Source organism: Bos javanicus, chromosome 18 (assembly GCF_032452875.1).
Source record: "Bos javanicus breed banteng chromosome 18, ARS-OSU_banteng_1.0, whole genome shotgun sequence".
Classification (NCBI taxonomy): Eukaryota; Metazoa; Chordata; class Mammalia; order Artiodactyla; family Bovidae; genus Bos; species Bos javanicus.
The window spans coordinates 43,723,404-43,750,832 of record NC_083885.1 but is presented as its reverse complement, the minus strand read 5'-3'; the positions used below and the strand labels follow the sequence as shown (position 1 = coordinate 43,750,832).

General features: G+C 44.5%; 1 protein-coding gene across 1 annotated transcript in view; it reads right to left on the bottom strand.

Annotated features, from left to right (window-relative positions):
- Positions 1-428: 428 nt before the first annotated feature.
- WDR88 (WD repeat domain 88) overlaps positions 429-27,429 on the bottom strand; it is a 47,775-nt gene continuing 20,774 nt past the window's right edge. Inside the window, exons 5-11 of the mRNA XM_061387899.1 lie at positions 25,770-25,908; positions 22,839-22,968; positions 16,040-16,227; positions 13,931-14,013; positions 11,977-12,045; positions 3,190-3,282; positions 429-835 (exon numbers count right to left, since the gene is read on the bottom strand). Coding sequence (XP_061243883.1) covers positions 662-835; positions 3,190-3,282; positions 11,977-12,045; positions 13,931-14,013; positions 16,040-16,227; positions 22,839-22,968; positions 25,770-25,908 — 876 coding nt within the window. The 3' untranslated portion in view covers positions 429-661. The remainder of the gene's footprint in view (positions 836-3,189; positions 3,283-11,976; positions 12,046-13,930; positions 14,014-16,039; positions 16,228-22,838; positions 22,969-25,769; positions 25,909-27,429) is intronic.

The following is a 27,429-nucleotide window of genomic DNA, read 5'->3' as shown; positions in this document are numbered from 1 at the left end:
CTCTTTGTGCAGTAATTGATTTACGTTGTATTCGATGCTGTGGAAGCAGGAAGGAGGCTGTACACATGCTTGGGCATTCTGGAAATTGAGGACACTGGGGTGGAAAACAAGCAGCATTCTGTGATGGAAATGCCCTCACCTACCTGCCTAACAAGATCTTCCTCAGCTCTAGGCAGGTGACCATCTGGGTGCATCAGCCAGGGAGGCACCCGTAGGGCCACAGTACAGTCCCTTCCACAGGGGGGGGCTACACAGCTTCCTCTTCATTCCACAGACTCTTCCTCAGGGGTTGCTGGTGCCAGCACCCAATGACTGCTTTACAGGGCAAACCCAGAGACCAGAATATGTTCCCAAAATGAGACAGGATGAACACCAGGACATAGAAATAGCCAAAATGTTTCTAGAATTCACACATGCACTGTTTTCCAAAAGCATCTAGATTTATTCTGCATGAAAACTACAGACAAAGGGATCCCTGAGGTGCTGTGGAGCTGAGGAGGCCAAGCAGTGGTGGGAGTCCAGCCAGAGCCTGGCCTGGCCCCTGCCTTATTCTGATGGGCCCACCCACTGGGGAGGGGCCCCAGAGAGAGGTCTCTGCAAAGCCCCCAAGCCTACGTGACAGGTGACCTGGGCTCAAGTCACCCAAAGGGTCTTGTGGCCATCAGCCATCCTCATCTGGGCTGCTCTCCCTTGACAGTGAGGCCTCTCCTTCTGATGAGTGTGAGGCCTCTGTTGACAAGTCTGTCTCATTCATCCGGCAGAGCACACATTTGGTGACTGTTTCAGAAAAGATGTCGCTTTCGTAGATGGAGAAAGGACTGTCACATTCTTCACACTGACACGAAATATTTTAAAAGAGTAGAAAGGAGGTGCTGATCAGAGGAGATTGAGGCATACAGTTTAGAATTCTTCCCCCCCGATCCAACCACCTGGGGCCGGGCTGAGGCAAGAGCTGCCTCTCCTCTCTGGGGTCTCTAAGCCTACAAGGATGGAAACTGCAGACTGCTGAGAGAGAATGAGCTCAGGCTTTCCCCTCTCTTCCCTCACAAAAGCTACACAGGTCCTGCCAACTCGTGTCCCCTGCTGTGGGGTCCCAGCAGTGGGTGAGGGGGAGGGGGAATGGAAAGCCACTTGACAATGGCAAGGACTGGGGGTGGATGTCTAATTATCACCCTCTGCTCTCTGCAGAGTGAAACTGCAGAGCCAAGGGGTATCCTAACTACCTGACATCCTCGGGACACCTAGCTTTTAAAAGAGCATCAAGTAGGCAAGACTTCTGAACAAAGCAGGAACATGATAAAGATGCTGAACATCCTCCTCTGTCTCAGCCTGTTTCTGGCCGAAACACCCAGAGGACAGTGGGTAGAGTGACACAGCTTGCTTGTCACATTTTCCCACCAACAAGTGAGCAGCACCATGGGATGGGCTCTTGGGCCATGAACAGAGGTCTCTCAGAGGGTCCCACCACAGCAAGGTACCCCGAGACCAGCCTGCAGGTGGCAAGCCTCCACCCTGGCTCTCCAAGCCCCTATGCTTTGCCACCCTTGCCCTCTCTAGGGCCCCAAAGCCTGCAGGGGAGGTGGGGCAAACCCCACCCAGGGTAGGTCCTCTGGGAAACCTGGCCTCCAGGATTTCTCACATTGATTCAGAGCAAGTCAAATGCAGCAAGCTCATCTTTGCTACAGCTTCAAGTAGTTTCTTTCTTTCCTTCCTTTTACAAGAAAGAAATGTATTTGATCCTTTACCTACCTTATTCTATAGCATAATTACCCACGACCCAAGCCCAGGACAGCAGAGCTCAGAGGAGGCAGTCCCTGGATCCCGCCCTGGTGGCAGGTAGAGACACAAGCACTGCTCTGTGGCCAGTCAGCTTCCAGGGACTAAGGGCCAACATGGCTGCAAAGACCATGAGGATCAGCTGGCCACAAAGATGCGGTTCCATGGGGGACCCACCCATCACCTCCCTGCCCCCAATGCCATTCCCCAATTGCTATTGTTGTTGTTCCATCACTCAGTCATGTCCAACTCTTTGCAACCCCATGGACTGCAGCATGCCAAGCCTCCCTGTCCTTCACTATCTCTCCAAGTTTGCTCAGACTCATGTCCATCGAGTCAGTGATGCCATCCAACCATCTCATCCTCTGTCAACCCCTTCTCCTCCTGACTTCAATCTTTCCCAGCATTAGAGTCTTTTCCAATGAGTAGGCTCTTCATATCAGGTGGCCAAAGGATTGGAGCTTCAGCTTCAGCATCAGTCCTTCCAATGAATTTTCAGGACTGACTTCCTTTAGGATGGACTGGTTTGATCTCCTTGCAGTCCAAGGGACTCTCAAGAGACTTCTCCAAAAGCACAGTTCAAAAGTGTTCATCCTTCAGCACTCAGCCAATTAGCCATCCCCAGAAGTGGTAGCTATCAGCTGGGCAACCTTCTGAACAGAGAAGAACCTGGGGGATTCCAGGATTCACACGGGCCCACGGGGACTCCTCAGCTTCGGGAAGGGGTAGCCAGGTGCCTGCACTGCAGGGCCCCAGCAGGCACTGGCCTCCACTGCCCGGGGCTAGTCCTGGCTACACCTGGTGAAACAGCTGTGCCCACCATGATCATCCACTAGAGAACTGGGATTTGAGTTCCATCCATGGGAAACGGGGCACTGGGGACCTGGCCAGGGTTCTGCTGAAGGAGCTTAGGAGGCCCACACAGAGTCCAGCTATGTGCCAGCCATTCCTCCAGGATGGCCTTGGGCCTCATCCCCTCCCACTCATTCCACTCTTCAGCACCAGGCTCAGTCCTGCCGCAGGGTCTCCACATGGGCTGTTCCCATAAACAGCTTCACAGATCACAGCTCACTCCCTCCCCACCTTCAAATCTTTGAACAAATGTCACCTTCTCAATGAGACCTCTCCTGACCCCCATTTAGAAAGCCATACCACCAGCCTTCCCATTTCCCTTCCTGTTATTTTCCTCCAAAGTACCTATGACCATATGACTTACTACATACATTTCTTATTTCTTTATTCATTGTTTATCTTCCCTTTTAGAAATGTAAGCTCCCTCGGGGCAAAAATTTCAGTCTGTTTGTTCATAGTTTTATCCCCAGTTGTCCAAGAAATATTTGTTTAAAAAATAAATAAATTTGTAGAGAGAACTAATGAAAGCCTTCATTTGGCTTTGTTTTACCCAATACCAACCTGTTTCACCTTTAAGCCCCGGGTCTTTTTGTGCTCGATTACCAAGGGAATTTGGTCAATTTCTTCAATATTCCATAGCCTCACAGTCCTATCCTAAAACAAGTTAAGCAAGAAACCAGCAGTCACAAAATGGGCTCATTAGGCTTGGATGACCCAGGGAGGTGCATGGCATCCAGGTTTCATGCAGAGAACTTCCACCTGCAGAGTGACAGAGTTAGGGTGACCAACTATCCCAGTTTGTCTAGCACTATCCTAGCCTTAGCACTGGAAGTCCCACATCCCCAGGAGTGGAAACAAACAAGATGTCCCTGAATAAGAGCATAGAGAGACTGTAATTCATTTATGTGACGGAATATTATTCAGTAAGAAAAAACAGACGAGGGCTGTCAAGTCACCAAAAGGAGGACCCTTAAATACGTATTTTTAAATGAAAGAAACCACCTCTGAAAAGGCTACATACTATATGATTCCAACGACATAACATTATGCAAAAGGCAAAAATATGGAGCCAGCAAACAGGCCCATTGGAGAAGGCAATGGCACCCCACTCCAGTCCTCTTGCCTGGAAAATCCCATGGACGGAGGAGCCTAGTGGGCTGTAGTCCACGGGGTCGCTGAGGGTCGGACACGACTGAGCGACTTCCCTTTCACTTTTCACTTTCATGCATTGGAGAAGGAAATGGCAACCCACTCCAGTGTTCTTGCCTGGAGAATCCCAGGGATGGGGGAGCCTGGTGGGCTGCCGTCTATGGGGTTGCAGAGTTGGACACAACTGAAGTGACTTAGCAGCAGCAGCAAACAGGCCCATGATTGTCAGGGGTTCTGGTCAAGAAGGGGAGGGGTGAACAGGTACAACACAAGAAGTTTTGAGTTTTGAGGACAGTGACATTGTTCTGTATGATACTGTGATGGTGATAACATGACATGATTTTGGCAAAACCCACACCACACAACATCCACTGGATCATCAAAAAAGCAAGAGAGTTCCAGAAAAACATCTATTTCTGCTTTATTGACTATGCCACAGCCTTTGACTGTGTGGATCACAAGAAACTGTGGAAAATTCTGAAAGAGAGGGGAATACCAGACCACCTGACCTGCCTCTTGAGAAGCCTGTATGCAGGTCAGGAAGCAACAGTTAGAACTGGACATGGAACAACAGACTAGTTCCAAATAGGAAAAGGAATACGTCAAGGCTGTATATTGTCACCCTGCTTATTTAACTTATATGCAGAGTACATCATGAGAAATGCTGGACTGGAAGAAGCACAGCTGGAATCAAGATTGCTGGGAGAAATATCAATAACCTCAGATATGCAGATGACACCACCCTTATGGCAGAAAGTGAAGAAGAACTAAAGAGCTTCTTGATGAAAGTGAAAGAGGAGAGTAAAAAAGTTGGCTTAAAGCTCAACATTCAGAAAACTAAGATCATGGCATCTGGTCCCATCACTTCATGGGAAATAGATGGGGAAACAATGGAAATAGTGGCTGACTTTATTTTCCTGGGCTCCAAAATCACTGCAGATGGTGATTGCAGCCATGAAATTAAAAGACGCTTACTCCTTGGAAGAAAAGTTATGACCAACCTAGACAGCATATTCAAAAGCTGAGACATTACTTTGTCAACTAAGGTCCATCTAGTCAAGGCTATGGTTTTTCCAGTGTTCATGTATGAATGTGAGAAGTGGACTATAAAGAAAGCTGAGCGCCAAAGAATTGATGCTTTTGAACTGTGTTGTTGGAGAAGACTCTTGAGAGTCCCTTGGACTGCAAGGATATCCAACCAGTCCATCCTAAAGGAGATCAGTCCTGGGTGTTCATTGGAGGGACTGATGTTGAAGGTGAAACTCCAATACTTTGGCCACCTGATGCGAAGAGCTGACTCGTTTGAAAAGACCCTGATGCTAGGAAACATTGAGGGCAGGAGGAGAAGGGGACAACAGAGGATGAAAGGGTTGGATGGCATCACCAACTCAATGGACATGGGTTTGGGTGGACTCCGGGAGTCAGTGATGGACAGGGAGGCCTGGTGTGCTGCGGTTCATGGGGTCGCAAAGAATCAGACACGACTGAGCGACTGAACTGGACTGGACACAACATAAAGTGTGAAACTTAAACCATGGACATTAATTCATAATTATGTATCAATATTGGTTCATTAATGGTGATAAGTATACCACACTTAATGCAAGGTATTAATAATACTGGCAACTGGAGGGTAGGGCTATAATATAACTCTGTATGATTTGCTCTATTTTTATATAAACCTAAAACTGCTCTAAAAAATAAAATCGATTTTTTAATAAGAGCTCTATGCTCCTTAAAAACTGGTCACTGAACTAATTTGGGAATACCCCTCAGATGCATTGTCTCCATCATTCCTTTGATTATGAAATTGAATGTGGTCAGCAAAATAATGTTCTCCCCCAATCCTACCCCCACCCCCAAAGAAGTCCACATCTTAATCCCCCAAACCTGAGAATACAATAGATTTCATGACAGTGGGGAATTAAGGCTGCAGAGGGAATTAAGAGTGCTAAGCAGATGATCTTAAAATCGGTAGATTATTCTGGGGTCGCAGAGTCGGACACCACTGAGTGACTGAACTGAACTGAACTGAACTGATTCATATGGGCCCAAAATAACCACAAAGTTTTCTAAAACTGGAAATTCTAGTCAGAGGAATAAGTAACAACTGAAGAAAGGCACAGAGAGATACAATGTTGCTGGCTTTGAGGATGGAAGAAGGGGCCACAAACCAGGGAATGTGACTGTCTTCTAGAAGCTGGAAAGGGCAAAGAAGTGGATTATTGCCTAGTGCCTCCAGCAGGGAATACAATCCTATTGACACATTGATTTTATCCCAGTGAGAGTCTGTCCTACTTCTATCTTACAGAACTCTCAGATATTAAATGTATGTTAAGCGGTGAAGTCCGTGGTGATTTACTGCAGCACGCTGAGTTACATTACATTTTCTGACTCTGCACTTGCAAGTAAATATCCTGTGGGAAAACAAAAGGAGAAAGTTTGGTGACATACATGCTGGCCCTTACAGCGCAGAGCTGTCAGGTTTTATCAACAGCCATGCCCGCTACAGCAGGGGTCCCCACACCCGGGGCCACGGTGCTGGTCCATGGCCTGTTGGAACTGGTCTGCGTAGCAGGAGATGCGTGGCGGGCCGGCCAGCGCAGCTTCATCTGTATTTACAGTTGCTCCGCATCACTCAAACTCCATCTTCTGTCAGATCAATGGTGGCTTTAGATTCTCATAGGCACAGAAACCCTACAGTGAACTGCACAGGCGAGGGATGTAGGTTGCACACTCCTTATGAGAATCCAATGTCTGATGATCTGGTCGGCATTATGGTGAGTTGTATAGTTATTTCATTATAGATCACAGTGTAATAACAATAGAAATAAAGTGCACAATCAATGTAATATGCTTGGATCATCCTGAAACCCTCCCCCACTCCAGTCCTTGGAAAACTGTCTTCCATGAAAGCAGTCCCTGGTGCCGAAAAGGTTAGGGACCTCTGGTCTGCAATATATTGAGTGATTTGTCCAGCTATGACAATGACAACAACGAAAAAGCTCCCCCTAGCTCTTAGACACTTTGATTCAAAAGATAGGGTTTCATATCACCTTCATTTCTATAAAGATTTTAATGAAACTGTAGAAAATATAAAACAGAAACATGTTGACGTCTTACACAAATACAAACTAGACGCTGCTCATCTATCTACTTATTCCTCAGACATGTACATATTCCTACAAATTCCCAAAATGTGAATTTTGGGAAATTCCATTTCATCTATTACCTTACCAAAATAAATGAAAATATCCTACCAGTTGAAGGGCCTGCACATCCTACAAAGGAATCTTATTTGCTTACCTGTACTGTTGGGCCTCTCCCAAGCAAAGTTTTTTTTAGTCATTTTTCAACATTCTCAAAATGTGCAGAAGCATTTAATACTAACAGAAACAGTGGCTTTACAGAAATGGAAGAAGATATCATCCTTAAACATATGCCTACAAGATGGCTATTATCATTGCTGGTCAGAGAAAGGATGTTAAAATGTTATCCTACCATAAAATCACATATTTTAAGTTTGAGACAAGTTAATCCTAAAGGAAATCAATCCTGAATATTCATTTGAAGGACGGATGCTGAGGCTCCAATCCTTTGGCCACCTGATGCGAAGAGCCAACTCATTAGAAAAGACCCTGATGCTGAGGAAGATTGGGGGCAGGAGGAGAAGGGGTTGACAAAGGATGAGATGGTTGGATGGCATCACTGACTCAATGGACATGAATCTGAGCAGGCTCTGGGAGCTGGTGAAGGACAGGGAGGCCTGGCGTGCTGCAGTCCATGGGGTTGCAACAAGTCAGACACGACCGAGCGACTGAACAGCAACAACATAGTAACCAAAACAATATGGTGTGTGTCAGTCACTCAGTCGTGTCCGACTCTTTGCAACCCCATGGACTGTAGCCTGCCAGCTTCCTCTGTCCATGGAATTCTCCAGGCAAGAATACTGGAGTGGGTTGCCATTTCCTTCTCCAAAACAATATGGTACTAGCATACAAATAGAGCCCAGAAATAAACCCTCACTTACACAGTGAATAATTGGATGAGGAAGCCAAGACTACTCAATGAGCAAAGATTAGTCTCTTCAAAAGTAATGCTGGGAGTCCCACTCCTAGGCATATACCCTGAGAAAACCAAAATTGAAAAAGACACATGTATCCCATTGTTCACTGCAGCACTATTTACAATAGCTAGAACTTGGAAGCAACCTAGATGTCCATCAACAGAAGAATGCATAAAGAAGTTGTGATACATATACACAATGGAATATTACTAGCCATAAAAAGGAACGCATTTGAATCAGTTCAAATGAGGTGAATGAACCTAGAGCCTATTATACAGAGCGATGTAAGTCAGAAAGAGAAAGATAAATATCATATACTAATGCATATATACAGAATCTAGAAAGATGGTATCGAAGAATTTATTTGCAGGGCAGCAATGGAGAAACAGACCTAGAGAACAGACTTATGGACATGGGGAGAGGGGAGGAGAGGGGGAGATGTTTGGAGAGAGTAACAAGGAAACTTACATTACCATGTGTAAAATAGATAGCCAAGGGGAATTTGCTGTATGTCTCAGGAAACTCAAACAGGGGCTCTGCATCAACCTAGAGGGGTGGGATGGGGAAGGAGATGGGAGGGAGGTTCAAGAAGGAAGGGATATATGTATACCTATGGCTGATTCATGTTGAGGTTTGACAGAAAACAAAATTCTGTAAAGCAATTATCCTTTAATTAAAAACTAAATAAATTTTTAAAAAGAAAATGATTTTTTTAAATATAAATTTATTTATTATAATTGGAGGCTAATTACTTTACAATATTGTAGTGGTTTTGCCATACATTGACATGAATCAGCCATGGGTGTACATGTGTTCCCCATCCTGAACCCCCTCCCACCTCCCTCCCCATCCCATCCCTCTGGGTCATCCCAGTGCACCAGCCCTGAGCACCCTGTCTCATGCATCGAACCTGGACTGGTGATTCGTTTCACATATGATAATATACATGTTTCAATGCCATTCTCTCAAATCATCCCACCCTCGCCCTCTCCCACAAAAAAGCGATGCTGGGAGAACTAGAAAACCACATAGAGAAGAATGAAACTGGGCCCCTATCTATACAACTCAAAAAAAAATTAACTCATATGAATTAAAGATTTAAACATAAGACCTGAAACCATAAAGAGAAAATATTTATATTCAAAACTCATTAAAAAACTCACAGAATTCAATAACAACAATAGCAATAAAAGAGAAACTGAATAAACAATTTTCCAAAAAAGACATACAAATGACCAACAGGTACATGAAAATGTGCTCAGCATCACTAATTATTAAGGAAATGTAAGTCAAAACCACAATGAGATATCACCTTACTGTTAGAATAGCTATTATCAAAAAGTTAAGTGTTGGTGAGAACATGGAGACAAGGGAACTGCTGTGAACTGTAGGCTGCCATGTACATTGGTATAGGCACTATGGAAAAAAGTATTGGAGAAGCCTCAAAAAAAAATTGAGAATGAAACTATCACATGATCCAGGAATCCCTCTTCTGGGTGTATATCCAGAGGAAATAAAAACAGGATCTCAAAGAGATATCTGCACCCCCATATTCATTGCAGCATCACTCACAAAACCAAGGTATGAAAACAAGCTAAACACTCAACAGTGAATGAATGGATAAAGAGGATGTAGTATATATATATATGTGTGTGTATGTTATGGGATATTATTAGGCCATGAGAAATAAGGACATTCCACCATTTGTGACAAGGATGAATGTTGAGGGCATTATGCTAAATTAAATAAGTCAGACAGAAAAAGACAAGTACTGTGTGATCTCAATGATATGTGGAATCTTAAAAAAAAAAAAAAGAAGAGAAAAAAATGTATAAAAACTGAGTAGAGTAGTGGTTACCAGAGGCTGGGAGGGGGCAGGAGGGAAATGGAGAGATATTTGGGTCAAAGGATACAAACTTTCAATTATAAGATTAACAAGTTCTGGGGCTCTAATGTAAAGCATGGTGATTACAGATAATAATCCGGTATAATAATCCCATGGACGGAGGAGCCTGTTAGGCTGCAGTCCATGGGGTCACTAAGAGTCGGACGACTGAGCGACTTCACTTTCACTTTTCACTTTCATGCACTGGAGAAGGAAATGGCAGCCCACTCCAGTGTTCTTGCCTGGAGAATCCCAGGGACGGGGGAGCCTGGTGGGCTCCCGTCTATGGGGTTGCAGAGTCGGACACGACTGAAGTGACTTAGCATAGCATAGCATAATATATTTGAAATTTGCTAACAGAGTAGATCTTAAATGTTCTTGTTACAAAAATAGAAATGCTAATTATATGACATGGTGGAGCTCAGGCTGTGGTGGTAAGAGGGCTTCCCTGGTGGTTCCAACAGTAAAGAATCCACCTGTAAAACAAGAAGACCGGGGTTTGATCCCTGGGTTGGGAAGATCTCCCGGAGAAGGAAATGGAGACCCACTCCAGTATTCTTGCCTGGAGATTCCCATGGACGGAGGAGGAACCTGGCAGACTACAGTCCATGGACTTGCAAAGAGTCAGACACAACTGAGCAACCAACAACTGGGCTTCCCGCTGGCTCAGCGGTAAAGAATCTGCCTGCAATGCAAGGAGACCTGGGTTTGATCCCTGGGTCGGGAAGATCCCCTGGAGGAAGGTATGGCAACCCACTCCAGTATTCTTGCCTGGAGAATCCCATGGACAGAGGAGCCTGGTGGGCTACAGCCCACAGGTTCGCAAAGAGTGGGACACGATTGAAGCAACTTAGCACAGCACAAATGGTGGCAAGCATTTGCAATATATATGTGTTATCAAACCATACCTTGTACCTCTTAATCTGACATGATGTTACATGTCAATTATATCTCAATAAAGCTGGAAAAGATAAATACATAAAGTATCTGTCTAACCAATCTTATTGTATTTATATTCTCTTTTAAAAAAGTTTTACATTTATATATCTTAAGAATGTACAATAATATAGCCTGTAAAATTTACACTAATCAGTAAAGGGACTTCCCTGGTGGTCCAGTGGTTAAGACTTTGCCTTCCAATGCAAAGAGTGTAGGTTTGATCCCGGGTTAGGGAAGCTAAGATCCCATATGCCTTGCAGCCAAAAATACCAAAACATAATACAGAAATAATATTGTAACAAATTCAATAAAGATTTTTTAAATGATCCACATAAAAATAAACTTTAAAAAATTTTAAAAATAACCAATAAAGTCTCTTTTTTAAGTCAAAATAAATTGCTATATCAAAGGACAGAATGAAATATTACCAAGCATATTTTTCTTAACCATATTTGCTTAATTATCCTATTATAGGTTACTACTAATACTGTTATTGACTAGTTCTAGTGTTATTTTGTTTAAATAATTGTATTTATGTGACAGAAAAGTAAATAATTTTTAAATAAATACTGATTTTTATACTTTGCTTGTATTTTTACTTTTTCTAGCTTTATTGAGATATAATTGACATAATCATTTTTCATATTTTTATGTAAAGTAACAACACATTGGCATATAATTTTTATTATGTATTATATTATTGTTCTTTTTTTTTTTGTCAGGTGTTGCAGTATCCTGCATTGGTTCTCTAACAAGTTGATCATGGCAGGCAGGGTCTTGTCCGCATTTTTATACACTTAGAAACCCCCAGTCTAGAGAATGAGATGATTCTAATTAAGGTTGGGGGACAAGGTGGGACCCTACTTCTCTGATGCTCACACGTGGAGGGCAGCCCTCAGGATGTCCCAGGTTGGCCATTATGTGCCCTTGGCATGGGAATCAAAGAATGCAGAGAGTAGAGAGGGAAGACCCTCCTGGAACTTCAGAGTGGTCTGCTTGTCCACAAGCTGACCCCTTTCCCTCCAAAGCCCCTAGTTGGCTCCATCATTTGCCAGTCTGAACAGGCTCTTGCTCCAACAAAGTTCAACTAACGATGATGCAAAGAAATACCTGGGAACTTCTCACTTCAGCAAATGGAAAGACCCAGTTTCCACATTTTCAGGCAGCTCCTTGGATGGGGACAGCCTGGCCAGGTGTGGCTTTCAGATTGAAATGCTCAGGAATCTTACTTGACAATACATTTCTGCTAACAACAATTCTCACAAATGTGATAGAGATTTTAAGTCACTCAAAGGTTGGCTACTTTTACCTTTGAAGCAGAGAGGATCCATTTCTTGTTGTTGCTAATGGAAACATCCATCACCCAGTCATTATGGCCCTGAAGAAAAGCAGAGTTTTAAGAGGATCTAGAGGGGAAAAAAAACCTTTGAAAGAACAACAAGAACTGAAAAACAAAGTCAAGAATTCAACATTGCTTGCTTTTGAAAGCAACTAATTGTGTGTCCCTGGTTTCACCCACGATATTTAAGGTGGAGTACAAAGTGTAAAGGCTTGTGATTCATGTGTATGTCACAGCACCATATGTGTTTTTTAAAATAGTACTCTGGTGCTTAACACAATGGGAAAAAAAATATATTCCCAGCTGGTCACAGAGCACATTTTGCAGTTTTTCGTCTGCTTTCTTTGTTCTAGGAAATATCACTCAGTGGTCCTATTGCTAAGGGAGCATTTGGCTTCAAGTAACTGCAAATCCACCCACTGTGACTAAGTACACGGGGTTAATTTCCTCCAGTAAATGGAGTTTAGAGGAGATAAATACTTGCTGGTTCAGACACTTAATGATGTTGGAGCTCCATGTCAGCATCTTTTTCATTCTTTGGTCTTTCCCACATGGAAAGAGGTGGACGGTGAGGTATGGTAAGAAGAAAAGAAGTAAGAGCTAGGTTAAACTGCTGTGCATTTAACAACAGGGCAGGAATTTGAGGGTGGAATAATAGAGAGAGGAGAGAAGAGGAAAATGAGAGTAGAATGACCTGATGGGAGCACAAAGGGACTTTTAACCAGAGTGAGGTTGAACATTTATGTGCTATGATGTAAGCTCCCCTGGCCTCTCCAAACCCACAGAGAAGAGGGGGACACAGAACAGCCTTGGGAGTCTCCTGCATTCACAGCCAAAGGTGGCCATTCGATCACAAGACCAAGGGGTGTGCAAAAATCTTGGCATGGGGGCAACTGGAACAGAGGCACCGGTTCTGGAACTGCCTACCCTCTGGATTCTCGCTGTGCTCGATAATCCATCTCCATATCACAAAGCCACTTGGAGTTGAGTCTCCTCTAACTTGCAGCCAAAAGCACCCAGTTGACACCCACCATTCTGGAATCCACAGCTGTTTGTGCATGCCTCACGATGACATTCATTCCTCTGTATGCGGACTCCTGCTGTTTGCAGACACGGCCCCTACTTGGCGTTCTTGCCTTTACTGCTCCATTTTCCTGGAATGCCTTTCCCCAAGATCCTCACTCATCCAGTCTTCCCTTACCCTCCAGTTTTCAGCTCAAATGCCACCTTCTCCAAGAGGCCCTCCTGGCCCACCCACTATGGATTAATCCCGGGAATCTATTCCATCACCCTGTTGTGGGTTCTCTGTGTCGCTCATCACTACTGAGGATGTGTTTGCTGTTTTTCTTGTCTGTCATTTCCCACAGAGATGTCAGTTCCATTGGGAATATTTAGGTCTGTCTCATTGTTGTATCCCCAGCATCCAATACGAAATGACTAAAGAATGAAGCTCAGGGACTTCCCTGATGGTCCAGTGGTTAAGATTCCACATTCCCTGTGCTGGGGACCCAGTTCAACCCCTGGTCAGGGAACTAGATCCCACATGTCACAACTAAAGATTCAGCATACTTACTAGTTCCTTGTATGTGCTGAGTCATGTCTGACTCTTTTGCGATCCCATGGACTGTAGCCCGCCAGGCTCCTCTGTCCATGAAATTTTCCAGGTAAGAATACTGGAGTGGGTTGCCATTTCCTTCTCCAGGGGATCTTCCCAACTCAGGGATCAAACCCAGGTCTCCTGCACTGACAGGAGGATTCTCTACCACTGTGCCACCTGGGAAGCCCAAAGATCCAGCATGCTGCAACTGAAAAGAAGATCCCACATGCTACAACTAAGACCTAGCACAGTCAAACAAATAAAATAAATATATTTTAAAAAAAAAGAATGACGCTCAGATCCTCTATCTGATACTGGCATTGGTACCTTCAAGGAGAGCTTCCGGTAGCCTTCTTCTACATCCCAAATAGCCACGGTCTTGTCGAACCCTCCAGACACGAGAAAAGAGGCTGGAACACAAATGAAAGCGTCTCAGGGGGTAACCTTCCTCAGCCAACTGCTTCGTCCTCTGGTGAGGCCAAAGCAGGCTGAGGGTGCGTCTGTGAGGCGCCACTGTGCCTGAGGACACTCAACCCTCTTCCTGGTGTGACTCAACAGCCCCCAGTCAATTAGAGTTGGGCTTCCCTGGGGGCTCAGATGGTAAAGAATCTACCTGCAATGCAGAAGACCCAGGTCCGATTCCTGGGTTGGGAAGATCCTCTGGAGAAAGGAATGGCAACCCACTCCAGTATTCTTGCCTGGAAAATCCCATGGACAGAGGAGCCTGGTGGGGTACAGTCCATGGGGTCGAAAAGAGTTGGACACGACTGAGCAACTAACACTTTCACTTTTTCTCAATGTTCAGGGTAGTTATGCTCTACAAAGTCATCTCAAACACTCAATGAATGACTGGCCATAGGGAAAACATGGGGTTAAGCTCCTGTGAGCCTCTGGTCACAACATTTTCATCAGCCAATCAGTACTTCATTTTCTGTCTGATTCTGTTTAAAGATGCCTTATCTAACACATACTGCTTATTTGTTAACATTGAATCCATGGCCACTGGCATTATAACTCATGCCTGAACAAAGCTTGCCCAACTTGTGTTTCCCTGTAAAGCACATCACAGGCTTCACACAGTTAGGATCCTGGACAGTACTACAGCACTATGTTTGGGGGCCTCTTTAAACAGCAAAATCATAAACAAAAAGCACAAAATGGAAAAAAAAAAAAAAAAGGTGGAACTAAATAGATCACAAAAAAGACATCTTATGGTAAGAGAACTGGAAGAAGGCAGAGGGTCACCTCATTCAGTCTCAGTTGGGAACATGTGCATATAGCAAATTTGTCGCTGCTCTGCACATATCCATGGTGGCTGCAAAAGTGCCAGAAGTATTGATTTTAGGGTCACAAATAAACTTTACCCAGTAGATAACTTCACAAATACAGAATCAGCAAATAGTGACGATTGATTATACACAACTCTGAAACCTAAATGGAAAGCCAAAGACAGAAGCTGGTGGGATACCTCATAGGAGGGTCTGACTTACAGAGATGCTACTTCTGAAGAAGGAAACATTTCACAAGTCAAGCCCTGACTATGTGCGTATTGGTCGGGTAGCACCCCTCCCCCAGCCCCTGTCACACACAGCAAGCCCCACTCCCCACAAGGATCGGGGAGTACAGCATTTTGGCTCCTGGATGTCAGGAGCAGTCATGGCCCTCACTGAAGCCAGTTGCCCCTGGCTGTTTCCTGTCATTGTTCCTGGTCGCATCTATGCCTCTTTATCTGGAAACGGCTCCACAATGTCCCATGGGGAAACACCCCTCACCTATTCTCAGTGCCTCTGGTTCAGAAGGCACGACTCTGACCTCAAGCTCCAGGGATGGGTAAGTCTCCCAGGCCTGGCCAATCAGAGACTTCCATTCCCTGTGAAAGGGGCGGGTTCACAGATGGGCATGTGTCAGCTGAACCAATGGGAGTCTTCCCTGGGACTTGTGTGGGTGCCATCAGAAAGAGGGTCTCTCTTTGTCTAGGACTGTCAGTAGCCAGAACTGTTGTTGGCCTAGACCACCAGAAGCCATCTTTGCCTCTCTGAGGAGAAAGGTCAATACAAAAGAGAAACTGAGCTGGGCGGGAGGTGGGCGGTCGGGGTGGGGGTGGGGGTGGGGGGCGGGCAGAGTGGAAGAGTTGGCTTCCTGAGAGCATTATCTGAGTGTCTGGATCCAGCTACTCCTGAGGGAGATCAGCTCTTGGACTCGCTCATTACAGAACTTAATAGATTTACTTTGTTGCCTTGGCTACATCAAGCTGAGTGTCTGTCACTTGCAAACGTGTGCATCTCTCTCTTGATTCTTGAGGAAAATAAATCCACCTTCGCTGTGGGCATCATTGGAAAGCCTTTCTGTCTAAGGAGGGTCCATGTGAATGGAACATGAGGAGCTTGGCCCCAGCAGTCCCACGCTGTGGAATCCTTTGATGTGTTAATTACTCACTGTCTCTGGCAAAGTGGCAGGAGCTCACGCAACCTTCATGGCCCTGCATCAGAGTCACACAGGCGCCACGGTTTCGAAACTCCCCAGTATGGACATTCCATATTTTCAAGGTTTTATCCCAGGAGCTTGTACACAGGAAATGGCCACTGAAGGTGAAACAACAGTTTGAGATGGCATTGTTATGTGCCCTGCAACACATGTGAGAGGGTGCACACATTAGCATGTCACTCCTGGAGAATCTGGAGACATATTTAAAGCAGAGGTGAGTGGAGTGGGCATAGGAGCTGATGCCTTGTGACTTAACGGTTATCACTTTTTTGATCACTGCCTACTATGATCCAAATATTAATTAATCTATGTTACACTATTCCAGGAGGTCCCAATAATGGCAATATTGACCTTTTTGGCTGGATAATTTTTTGTGGTAGGGGGATGTCCTATGCATCGTAGGATGTTTAGTAACATCCCTGGGCACTCCTTAGCACATGCTGGTAGCCTCCATACCCAATTATGACAACCAGAAGAATGTCCCCCAGACACTGCCAAATGTCCACGAGGGGACAAAATTGACCCTGGCTGAGAACAACCCTATTCAGAGCTGCTTGAGGCTTCAGAAAAAAGAGCAGGTGGAAACATTGTGATAGTTAATGGACTAATAGCCTTTCAGGTTTAAGGTGGGTCTCCTCTGCTTCCCCCTTCCCCTCCTTTCTCTCACAGACAGGGGGGCATGGCTCCTTTCCCCCATCTTCACCACCCTCTCTCACTCACTCCCCTTACTTCTCCTCACACCAAATGCTCTCTTTTTCCCTCTCCCTCTCTCCTTATCTGTCTTCAGTGCCACTAAAGCATATTTTAATGTTGGGCATTTAATTAATAAAGTTTTGGGCTACTTATTCTCAATTTTTTAATGTCTTTTTAAATTTTGTTTATTTTCAGCTGTGTTGGGTCTTTGTGGCTTCGTGGGCTTTCTCTAGTTGTGGTGAGGGGGGGCTACTCTTTAGTTGTGGTGTGAGGACTTCTCATTGCCGTGGCTTCCCCTGTTGCAGAGAATAGGCTCTAGGTGAGTGGGTTTCAAAAGTTGTGGTATGTAGGCTCAACAGTTGCGGCTTCTGGGCTCTGGAGTACAAGCTCAAATAGCTGTAGCACACAGGCTTCATTGCTCCACAGCATGTGGAATCTTCTGAGATCAGAGACCTAATCCATGGCTCCTGCATTGGCAGGCAGATTCTTTACCACTGAGCCACCAGGGAAGCCCAAACTATCTTATTTTTTAGGAAAAAAAAATTGTCAGAATTCTGCTTTTTGTTTTGTTTCATGACCCTCAAAGTGTTTTCCCTATGATTCTCATCTCCTGTAACAAATAGGGTTTTCAGTCTAAACTATAAACATAATTGAGCATCTCTGAGTAGCCTGGATTATAATATCAATTCATCTAACTGAAGAAAAGGTTGAATAAATTGTTTTCTAGCACCCAAGTCAGAGTTTTAGACTCTGTGTTGGTTCTTTGACGTATACAAACTGAGTAGGATCAAAGGAGAAGAAATGTCAGCTTCTCAGGGGTGTCCAGGCTTAAAATGTCCAAGTCCCAGTGCCTGGTGGGGTAAGAACCATCCCAGCATTTACTGGAGGTAAATAGCAAGCCCTCCTCTGATTCCAGAAATTGTCACTGAGGTTTCAACCAAGGGTATCTGCTCCAGGATGGGACTCTCATTTCAGATCAGTTTCATGTATCATAAAAGACCATTTTACTTAGTACAAAAGTTTGGGGGAAATGTTTGTGTTGCACTTGCAGTTCTGGACAAGATGGAGTCAATGTACTGCTCCCCACTCCTCCTGTTAAGCACAGCTAACAACCCTGGGCATTTATAGAGCAAATAGAAATCTGTGAACAGTGGATAAGAAAAGGCAGACTAGCTAAGGATCTTGGGACCCAAGGATGGCATGCTGTTGAGTACCTACAATTTTCTTTTTGCTTCTTATATCCTGAACTGAGGACTGGGGAAGCTGCAACCCCCAAAACAATACATGAATACGTGAAGAATACGTGAAGTCACTCAGTCGTGTCTGACTCTTTGCGACCCCATGGACTGTAGCCTACCAGGCTCCTCTGTCCATGGGACTTTCCAGGCAAGAGTACTGGAGTGGATTGCCATTTCCTTCTCCAAAGGATCTTCCCAACCCAGGGATCGAACCTGGGTCTCCTGCATCGTAGACAGATGCTTTACCGTCTGAGCCACCAACAATGAGGACTGGATAAAAGGCTCCCAAGAAAAGCCTGTTCTCTCTAGCCAAAGAGATAGCTTAGAAAAAGAACAGAAAACCTTTAGACAATACCTACCTTACTCCAACCAAAAATCTTAGGGAAAACTGCAATCCCATCCCCAGCACTGTCAGCAAAGGCTGAGGGGGAGTCTAGACTGCCACTCTTGCCAGGTTCTAATGAGGCAGCCTGCTAAAACAGAAGATTTAAATAACATTAAGAGTCTCATAATACTCAAAATGTCCAAGATGAAACTGAAATTCACTCATCATACTAAGTAAGAGCCAGGAAAATCTCAACATGAATGAGAGAGAGAGAGTCAACAGATGCCAATACCTAGATAATACAGACGTTAGAATTATCTGACAAGGATTTTTAAGCAGCCATCATAAAAATGCTCTAGGGCTTTCCCAGTGGCTCAGGGGTAAAGAATCTGCCTGCAGTACAGGAAGCACAAGAGACACAGGTTCAATCCCTGGGTCAGGAAGATCCCCTGGAGAAGGAAATGGCAACCCACCCCAGTAATCTTGCCTGGAGAATCCCCATGGACAGAGGAGCCTGCACAGGGTCACAAAGAGTCGGACACAACTGAAGTGACCTAGCACGCGTACATAAAAATGCTCTAATGGACAATTATAATTCTGTTTAAAATGACCAAAAAGATTGAAAGCTTTGCAAATAGAAGATATAAAGAATGACCAAATGGAAATTTTAGAACTTAAAAATACAATAACAACAACCAAAAAATAAAACTCAATAGAGATGATATAGGAAATAATCAATAAGTATGAAGACAGACACTATAAATTAACCAATCCAAAAAACAGACTGAAAAAAAAAAAAAAAGAGAGAGAGAGAGAGAGCCTTAGGAACCTACGAGAATATAATGAAATATCTAACATTTGGGGCATCTCAGAAGAAAGCAGAAATAAGATAGAGCTGAAAAAATAATCAAGGAAATTATGTCTGGAATTTTACCAAATCTGGCAAAGAACAGATTCAAAAAGCTGAGTGAATCCCAAGTGGGATAAACTCAAATAAATCTATATTCAGACACAGTATAATTCTACTTTTGAAAAGTAGGGACAGAAAAAAATCTTGAAAATAGCAAAAGAGAAATGACCCCTTACTTATAGGGGAAGAACAATTTGAATGACAGTGGATTCCTCATCAGAAACCGTGGACGCCAGGAAAAAAGTGACATGATAGCCTTCAGATGAGGAGAGAAAACAACTGTGAATCCAGATTTCTATATCTATCAAAAATATCCTGCAGGAATGATGGGAGGATCAAGATGTTTTCAGATGAAGGAAAACTTAAGAGAAATTTTTTTCCCTCAGAACTACCCTATAAGAATGGCTAAAGGGAATTTTTCTAAACAGAAAATGGTGAAAGAGGAAAACTTGGAACATCAGAGGACAGAACATGGTCAGCAAAAACATGGGTAAGTACAATAGATCTTCCTTCTCCTCTTGAATTTTCTAAACTACGTTTGACAACATTAAAAAATTATAACAAAGTACTTATGCTCCTTGCAAGCTTCAGAATCAGTTAAGTATGGATTTTCAAAATTATCTAGCAAGAACAGCTATATGATTTTTCAAGGCCCACTGCAAAATTAAAATGCAAGTTTCAAGTTTCTCAAAAAGCTATACACAGTATTCATGACATGATCCAGAAATTTGTATCCCAGGTATATAGCCAAAAGAATTAAAAGCAGGGACTTGAACAGATATGTGTACACTAGTGTTGACTGCATTATTTTCAATAGCTAAAAGACAGAAGCAACTCAAGGATTCTCCAACAGATAAACAAAATGCAGTATATACATGCAATGGAATATTGTTCAGTCATTAAAAGGAATGAAACTCTAATACATGCTATAACATATGTTAGATGAACCTTAAAAACATTATGCTAAATGAAACAGCCAGACACAAAAGGAAAAATAATGTATGATTCTATTCATATGAAATATCTAGAATAAGCAAATCATAGAGGCAGAAAATAGAGGTTACTTTGTTGTTGTTGTTCAGTCACTAAATTATGTTTAGTTCTTTTTGACCCTAGGAACTGCAGCATGCCAGGCTCCTCTGTCCTCCACTATCCCCTGGAGTTTTCTCAAACTCATGTCCAGTGAGCCAGTGATGTTATCTAACCATCTCATCCTCTGTTGCCACCTTCTCCTGCCCTCAATCTTTCCCAGCATCAGGGTCTTTTCCAATGAGTCAGCTCTTCACATCAGGTGGCCAGAGTATTGGAGCTTCAGCTTCCACACCAGCCCTTCCAAGGAATATTCAGGGCTGATTTTCTTTAGGATTGACTGATTTGATCTCCTTGTAGTCTTGGGGACTCTCAAGAGTCTTCTCCAACATCACAGTTCAAAAGCATCAGTTCTTCAGCACTCAGCCTTCTTTATGGTTCAACTCTCACACACGTACCTGACTACTGGAAAAACCATAGCATTGACTATATGGACCTTCGTCAACAAAGTGATATCTCTACTTTTTAATATGCTGTCTAGGTTACTAGGGACTAGGATTGAGGGGAGTGGGGAATTATTGTTCAATGGGTACTGAGTGTCTGTTTGGGTAATGAAAGAGTTTTGGAAATAGTGGTGATGGGTGTATAATATTATAAATGTAATTAATGCCAATACTATAACATTAAAAATTTTGTACATATAATGAGACAATTAAAAATAATGATAATATCCCCCAAACCACTGAATTATGTACATGAAGTGGTGAACTGTAGGATGCATGTGAATTATATCTCAGTAAAACTGTTAGGAGAGAAAGGCAGCCAGAGGGCAGGAAGGAAGGAGGAAAAGTGATGGCTTCTCAGGAAACAGTGGTTATGAGACAGCTAAGAGAATTTTTCACTCTGTATTCTTTTGTACCTTCAAACTGTTGTTCTGTGCTGCATGTTTCACACTTTCAAAAAGTAAATTACATATTTTTGAAATAAAAGCATTTGAGGTCCCTTGTTCAAGAATGAAGAATTTTGGGACTTCCCTGATGGTCCAGTGGCTAAGACTCCAAGTTTTCAATGCAGGGGGTCTGGATTCCATCCCTGGTCAGGGACCTGGATCCCATTTGCTGCAAATAAGAGTTCCCATGCCACAACTAAAGACCCTTCATACCACAACTAAGACCTGGTGCAGTCAAATGAATAAAAATATTTTTTTAAAGTGAAGAACTTCAAGATGTTGACGGCAGAGCAGTAAACCAAGTATGAGCCCTCCTGTGTGCGGGACCCTGTGTAACTTCAGAATTTCATGCCACGAAGCCTGCCCTGTCCTGCAGCACTGAGAATCCTTGTCTCTATATTTTCTTGCTAAAAAAATACATTTCCAGAAAATTTATAAATGTGGTTCAATCGAATACACCAGTAGACAGTTTCCTTATTTCCCTTTCCACCATCCTTGGGGGAACAAAGCAGAGTTTCAGCTCACAGCTGGAACTGCGGTCCCCTCTGCTGCCTAACCCTCCTCACTGCCACCACCGAGCAGCTCTAACGAGCAGAACAGGCATCCACAGCCCTGCTGACCCCAGCAGCCACAGAAGTCAGTCTCAGTAACAGAGCTGGTGCTGAGTGGCCACCACGCATCCTACGCTAAGGACTTCCGTCTGTGTCTCCTTCACACCTCACTGGGGCTCAGTTTGCAGGTGAGGAAACTAAGGTCAAAGGTCACTCAGGATGGGAACCTGCACACTCTTAAGCCCTGGCCAGACACCCACGGGAAAGCCTGGCCCAGGCCAGCAGGGCTCATAACTGAGCCAAGTGGGCAGGACGACATATTCCGAGGTCATGACTCCGGGTCCCGTTAGGGGGGGCTGACCACACACCTGGTGCTGGTGGCCACAGACAGAGTGACCCTTGTGGGCCCTAGAAGAGCAGATCTTCTCATTTTGCAGGAGATGCTGGAAACCCACATTTGGGGAGGCAGAGGGCAACTCAGCACAATGTTTTCCAGTGTTGGCTCACACTGAAACAAATGCCTCTGAGGCCCGTTCCAGCCCACAGGCCACAACTACAGTAAATCCCCTACGTAGGATTAATTTCTGTTCTGAGACTGTGTTCGTAAGTGCAATTTGTTTGTAAGCCCAGCAAACCTGGCCTAGGTACTCAACTAACACAATCGGCTGTATAGTACCGTCTTACAATACTTTTCACACAAATAATATGTACGTGAAAAACAAACACCAAAAATAAAACATTTACTATTACAGAACCTTGAAAAGTACAGTAGTACAGTACAACAGCTGGCATACAGGGGCTGGCTCAGACGTTCACGTCTTTGAAAGCTCGAAACTTGAAGGCTCGAATGTAGAGGACTTACTGGAGTGGCTCCCCCTTGCTTGCCTGTGCCCTTCCCATTCTGCATCTCCAGCCTCCTCGTAGCACCACAGTGGGCCACAGCTGGAGATGCCCTATGTCCACACCAGTTGGGGAGCTGAAGGTGCACAGGCCAAATCCAGGAGGGCGTGAATCCCGCCCACCTCGCTGTTGCAGCACACTGCCCAGCCTCCTCACTTGGTGATGGTGAGCAGCGTGGTCTGTGACGTCACGTCCCAGATCTTGATGCTCCTGTCAAACGAGACGGAAGCCACCCTCTGGCTGTCGGGGTCAAAGCAGCAGGCGGTGAGCGACATCATGTGATGATCTGAGGCACAGGGAAAGTGACTTGATACCGTGCCTTCCACACTCTGGGCCACATGCCACGAGGTTGCTCCCCCAGACAGCGACAGTATAATAGAAACACAACTCTGGTTTTCACAAGGAAGGGACTCTTCACTTGCATAATCATTTCCTGAATGCCTGCTGTATACCAGGCCTCGAGCCAGGAGCTCTGCCCTCTTCCCCCTCAGAGGTCACAGGCAGACACCTCTGAGCAGGCAACAACCTGCAGCCAATGTCACGGCTCCAAACCAACGAAAGGAAACCTGGCCTAACCCTGAGAGATCGCTAAAAGCTATGGAGGGAAACAGGAAAGGAAGAGTGCTCTAGGCAGAAGGAACAGGGTGTGCCAAGGCTTGACATGACACAGCGTGAAGGAGCATGGTGTGCAGACAGGCCTTAGAGTGTGAGGAGAGAGAGGACGAGGTGACACATCAAGGGAAAAATGCAAGCTGTGTGGCAGGACACGCATCACGGCTCCATGGTGATGAAAATAAACATTAAATGTACGTGGGAAGCAGTACTGTGTGCGTGTGTGTGTTTGCACATACACACACTCACTGGAAGACCCCCCAGCAATGTACTGTTAATGATAGGTACCTCCACAGATGAACCTATTTGCAGGGCAGGAACAGAGACACAGACGTGGAGAATGGACTGTGGACACAGTGGGGAAGGGGAGGGTGGAATGAACTGGGAGAGTAGCTCTTACGTATATACACTACCACGTGTGAAGTAGTTAGTGGGAAGCTTCTGTATAGCACAGGGAGCTCTGCTCAGTGCTCTATGATGACCTAAAAGGGTAAGATGTGGGGGGTGGGAGGGAGGCTCAAGAGGGAGGGGAATATGTAAACATACAGCTGATTCACTTTGTTGTAGAGCTGAAACTAACACAGCATTGTAAAGCAGTTATACTCCAATAAAAAAAATAAATACCTATCTCACAGTACAATTTAAAAAAAACTTCTTCCATTGAACTTGAGGGATATAAAATTTCAAATCAGAAGAAATACTGTGGAAGACTAGAATAAATAAATTATAAGCAAAGTTCTTTAAATTAAAAATAATCATAATAATAGGTGCCTTCAGGCTTCCCTGGAGAAGGAAATGGCAACCCACTCCAGTAGTCTTGCCTGGAAAATCCCATGGACGGAGAAGCGTGGTAGGCTACAGTCCATGGGGTTGCAAAGAGTCGGACACGACTGAGCTACTTCACTTCACTCACTTCCAGGCTTCCCTTGTAGCTCAGTCGGTAAAGAATCTGCCTGCAATGCAGGAAACCTGGGTTCAATTCCTAGGTAGGGAAGATTCCCTGGAGAAGGAAATGGCAACCCACTCCAGTAGTCTTGCCTGGAAAATCCCATGGACAGAGGAGCCTGGCGGGCTACAGTCCATAGGGTCGCAAGAGTCAGACACAACTGAGCCTCTAAACCACTACCACCGGGGAGAAGACAGGACAGGCACAGCAGTCAGGTCTGACTGTGACGCTATGGACTATCGCCCACCAGGCTCCTCTGTCCATGGGGATTTTCTAGGCAAGAATCCTGGAGTGGGTTGCCATTTCCTCCTCCAGGGGATCTTCCTGACCAGGGACCGAACTCACGTCTCCTGCGTTGAAAGCAGATTTTTTTTTACCACTTTAGCCACTGGGGAAACCCACTGCTTACACACTTTGAAATTTTTTTCCCAATGATTATGCTTTTTTCTTCTGAGTTAACTGTTAACTCACATGCAGTTGTAAGGACTCCTACAGAGAGACCCTGTATGCCTGTCACTCAGTTTCCCCCAGTGGTGACCTCTTACACAATGATTGCATAGGATCACAACCAGGAAATTGACATTTGATGACTGTTTTTTCAGGAGTTGCCATTCTAGTCTTTTTAATTATCTGAATTTGTTTTTTTATACATGATAATTGATAGTAATAAAATTGCTAATCATCACTATTATAAAACACTAGAATAAATATGTGTTATTAATAATCAGTGATTATCATTTTTATGGGCTTTCCTGGTGACTTAGCAATAAAGAAGGAAGAATGTGGGAAAATACACATAAAATGTTAAGAAGCCTGGAAAGAAAGAAAGTGAAGTCGCTTAGTCATGTCCAACTCTTTATGACTCCATGGACTGTAGCCTGCTGGGCTCTTCCATCTATGGGATTTTTCAGGCAAGAATACTGGAGTGAGTTGCCATTTCCTTCTCCAGGAGATCTTCCAAACCCAAGGATCGAACCTGGGTCTCCTACACTGCAGGCAGACTACCATCTGAGCCACCAGGCAAGCCAAGAAGCTTGGGTCTTCATTCAATAAAAGATGGACTTTAAATGTCCATGTGAAGCTGGAGCAGAACAATGTTTCACTTATTATAAGCATGAGACTGAGTGGAAAAGCCTTAACCACTCTTGATTTTAATTGCCCATGTTTTTATCCATCAGGGCTTTCCTGATAGCTTAGTTGGTAAAGAATCCACCTGCAATGCGGGAGACCTGGGTTCAATCCCTGGGGGTTGGGAAGATCCCCTGGAGAAGGGAAAGGCTACCCACACCACTATTCTGGCCTGGAGAACTTGGGTTCTACCCACTCCAGTATTCTGGCCTGGGTCACAAAGAGTCGGACGTGACTGAGCGACTTTCACTTCACTTTTATCCATCAATGTCCCATCTTTAATGACATGGTTCACAGCACTGCTGATTTATCAAGTAAAACAATAAAGTCACTGTCATTCAAGCGACAAGTGGCTGTTATCATAATAGACAGAACAGAGCAGGGAGCCCACACAAACTCACCTTTGATACGGGACACGGTGGTGGAGTCTTTCGCATCTATTATAAAGATTCCATGATCCACATCCAAGCCCAAGACCACGTATTTACCATCAGGGGAACACTTAGCGGAGACTATGAAGGTTTCATGACTGAGCTTCCACTGAAATAGGGCAACAATCAAAAGGTTTCTCTCTAGCCCAGTGTTCCAGCAGGACTTTCTGAAATATTCTATCTAGGCACTGTTCAATACGCCAGCCACTGGCCACATGTGGCCACTGAGTTCTTGTAATAGACTAGTGCAAACAAGGAACTGAATGTTTAGTTTTCATGAATTAATTTTTAATTAATACATGTAATTAATGTGTGTCCAGGAGAGACGAACAAGGATAGGGGGCACCGAGCAGAACTGGCAGCAAGGTTCTAGTAATGGCCAACTTGGCTCTTGTTCAGTTTGGTAAACAAGTCTGCCTGGAGGACAAGACTCTACAGTCCCAGCCCCTCAGGACAGAGAGCTACTCATTCTAGGAAAGGAAAATCTCTCTGTATGTCATAAATTATGGTATTACTGTTGTGAAGCTTTTTAAATATGCTCCCCAATTCTTTGACAGTCCTCTCTTCACAAAAGTGAAAGTCACTCAGTCATGTCTGAATTTTTGCGACCCCATGGACTGCAGCCCAGCCGGCAACTCTGTCCATTGAATTCTCCAGGCAAGAACCGTAGAGTGGGTGGCCATTACCTTATGCAGAGGAATCTTCCCATTCCAGGGATCAAATCTGGAACTGCAGGAATGTAGGCAGATTCTTTAACGTCTGAGCCACCAGGGAAGTCTCAGGGTGGAGTCTAATTACCCCAAGGGTGTGGGCTCAACCCAGTGAGTTACTTCTTTGGATACAACATAGCAAAAGTGATATGTTGTAATACTAGTATCACTGTTGTGATACTAGGTCACAACAGAAACCAGGGCTTTATCCAAAGAAAACATACAGATGGCCAACAGGCACATGCAAAAATGTTCAACATCACTAATCACTAGAGAAATGCAAATCAAAACTACAAAGAGCTATCACCTCACACTAGTCAGAATGGTCATCATCAAAAAGTCTACGAATAATAAATGCTAGAGAGGGTATGGAGAAAAGGGACCCCTCCTACATTGTGGGTGGGAATATAATTTGGTGCAGCCACTACAGAGAACAGTATGGAGGTTCCTTAAAAAACTAAAACTAGAGCTACCCTTGGAGGAGGTGATGGCACCCCACTCCAGTACTCTTGCCTGGAAAAGCCCATGGATGGAGGAGCCTGGTAGGCTGCAGTCCACGGGGTCGCACAGAGTCGGACACGACTGAAGCGACTTAGCAGCAGCAGCAGTAGCAGCACAGCTACCCTATAATCCAGCAATCCCACTCCTGGGTATACATCTGCAAAAGATGAAAATTCTAATCCAAAAAGATGTATGTGGGACTCCCCTGGTGGTCCAGTGGTTAAGAATCCACCTTCCAATGCAAGGGATGTGGGTTTGATCCCTGGTCGAGGAACTAAGACCCCGCATGCCACAGAGCAACCAAGGCTGCACACCACAGTTACCAAGCCCACACGTTCTGGAGCCTGTGTACCACAACGAAAGATCCTGCGTGACACAACAGGCTCTGCATGCTGCAACTAAGACCCGACACAGCGAAA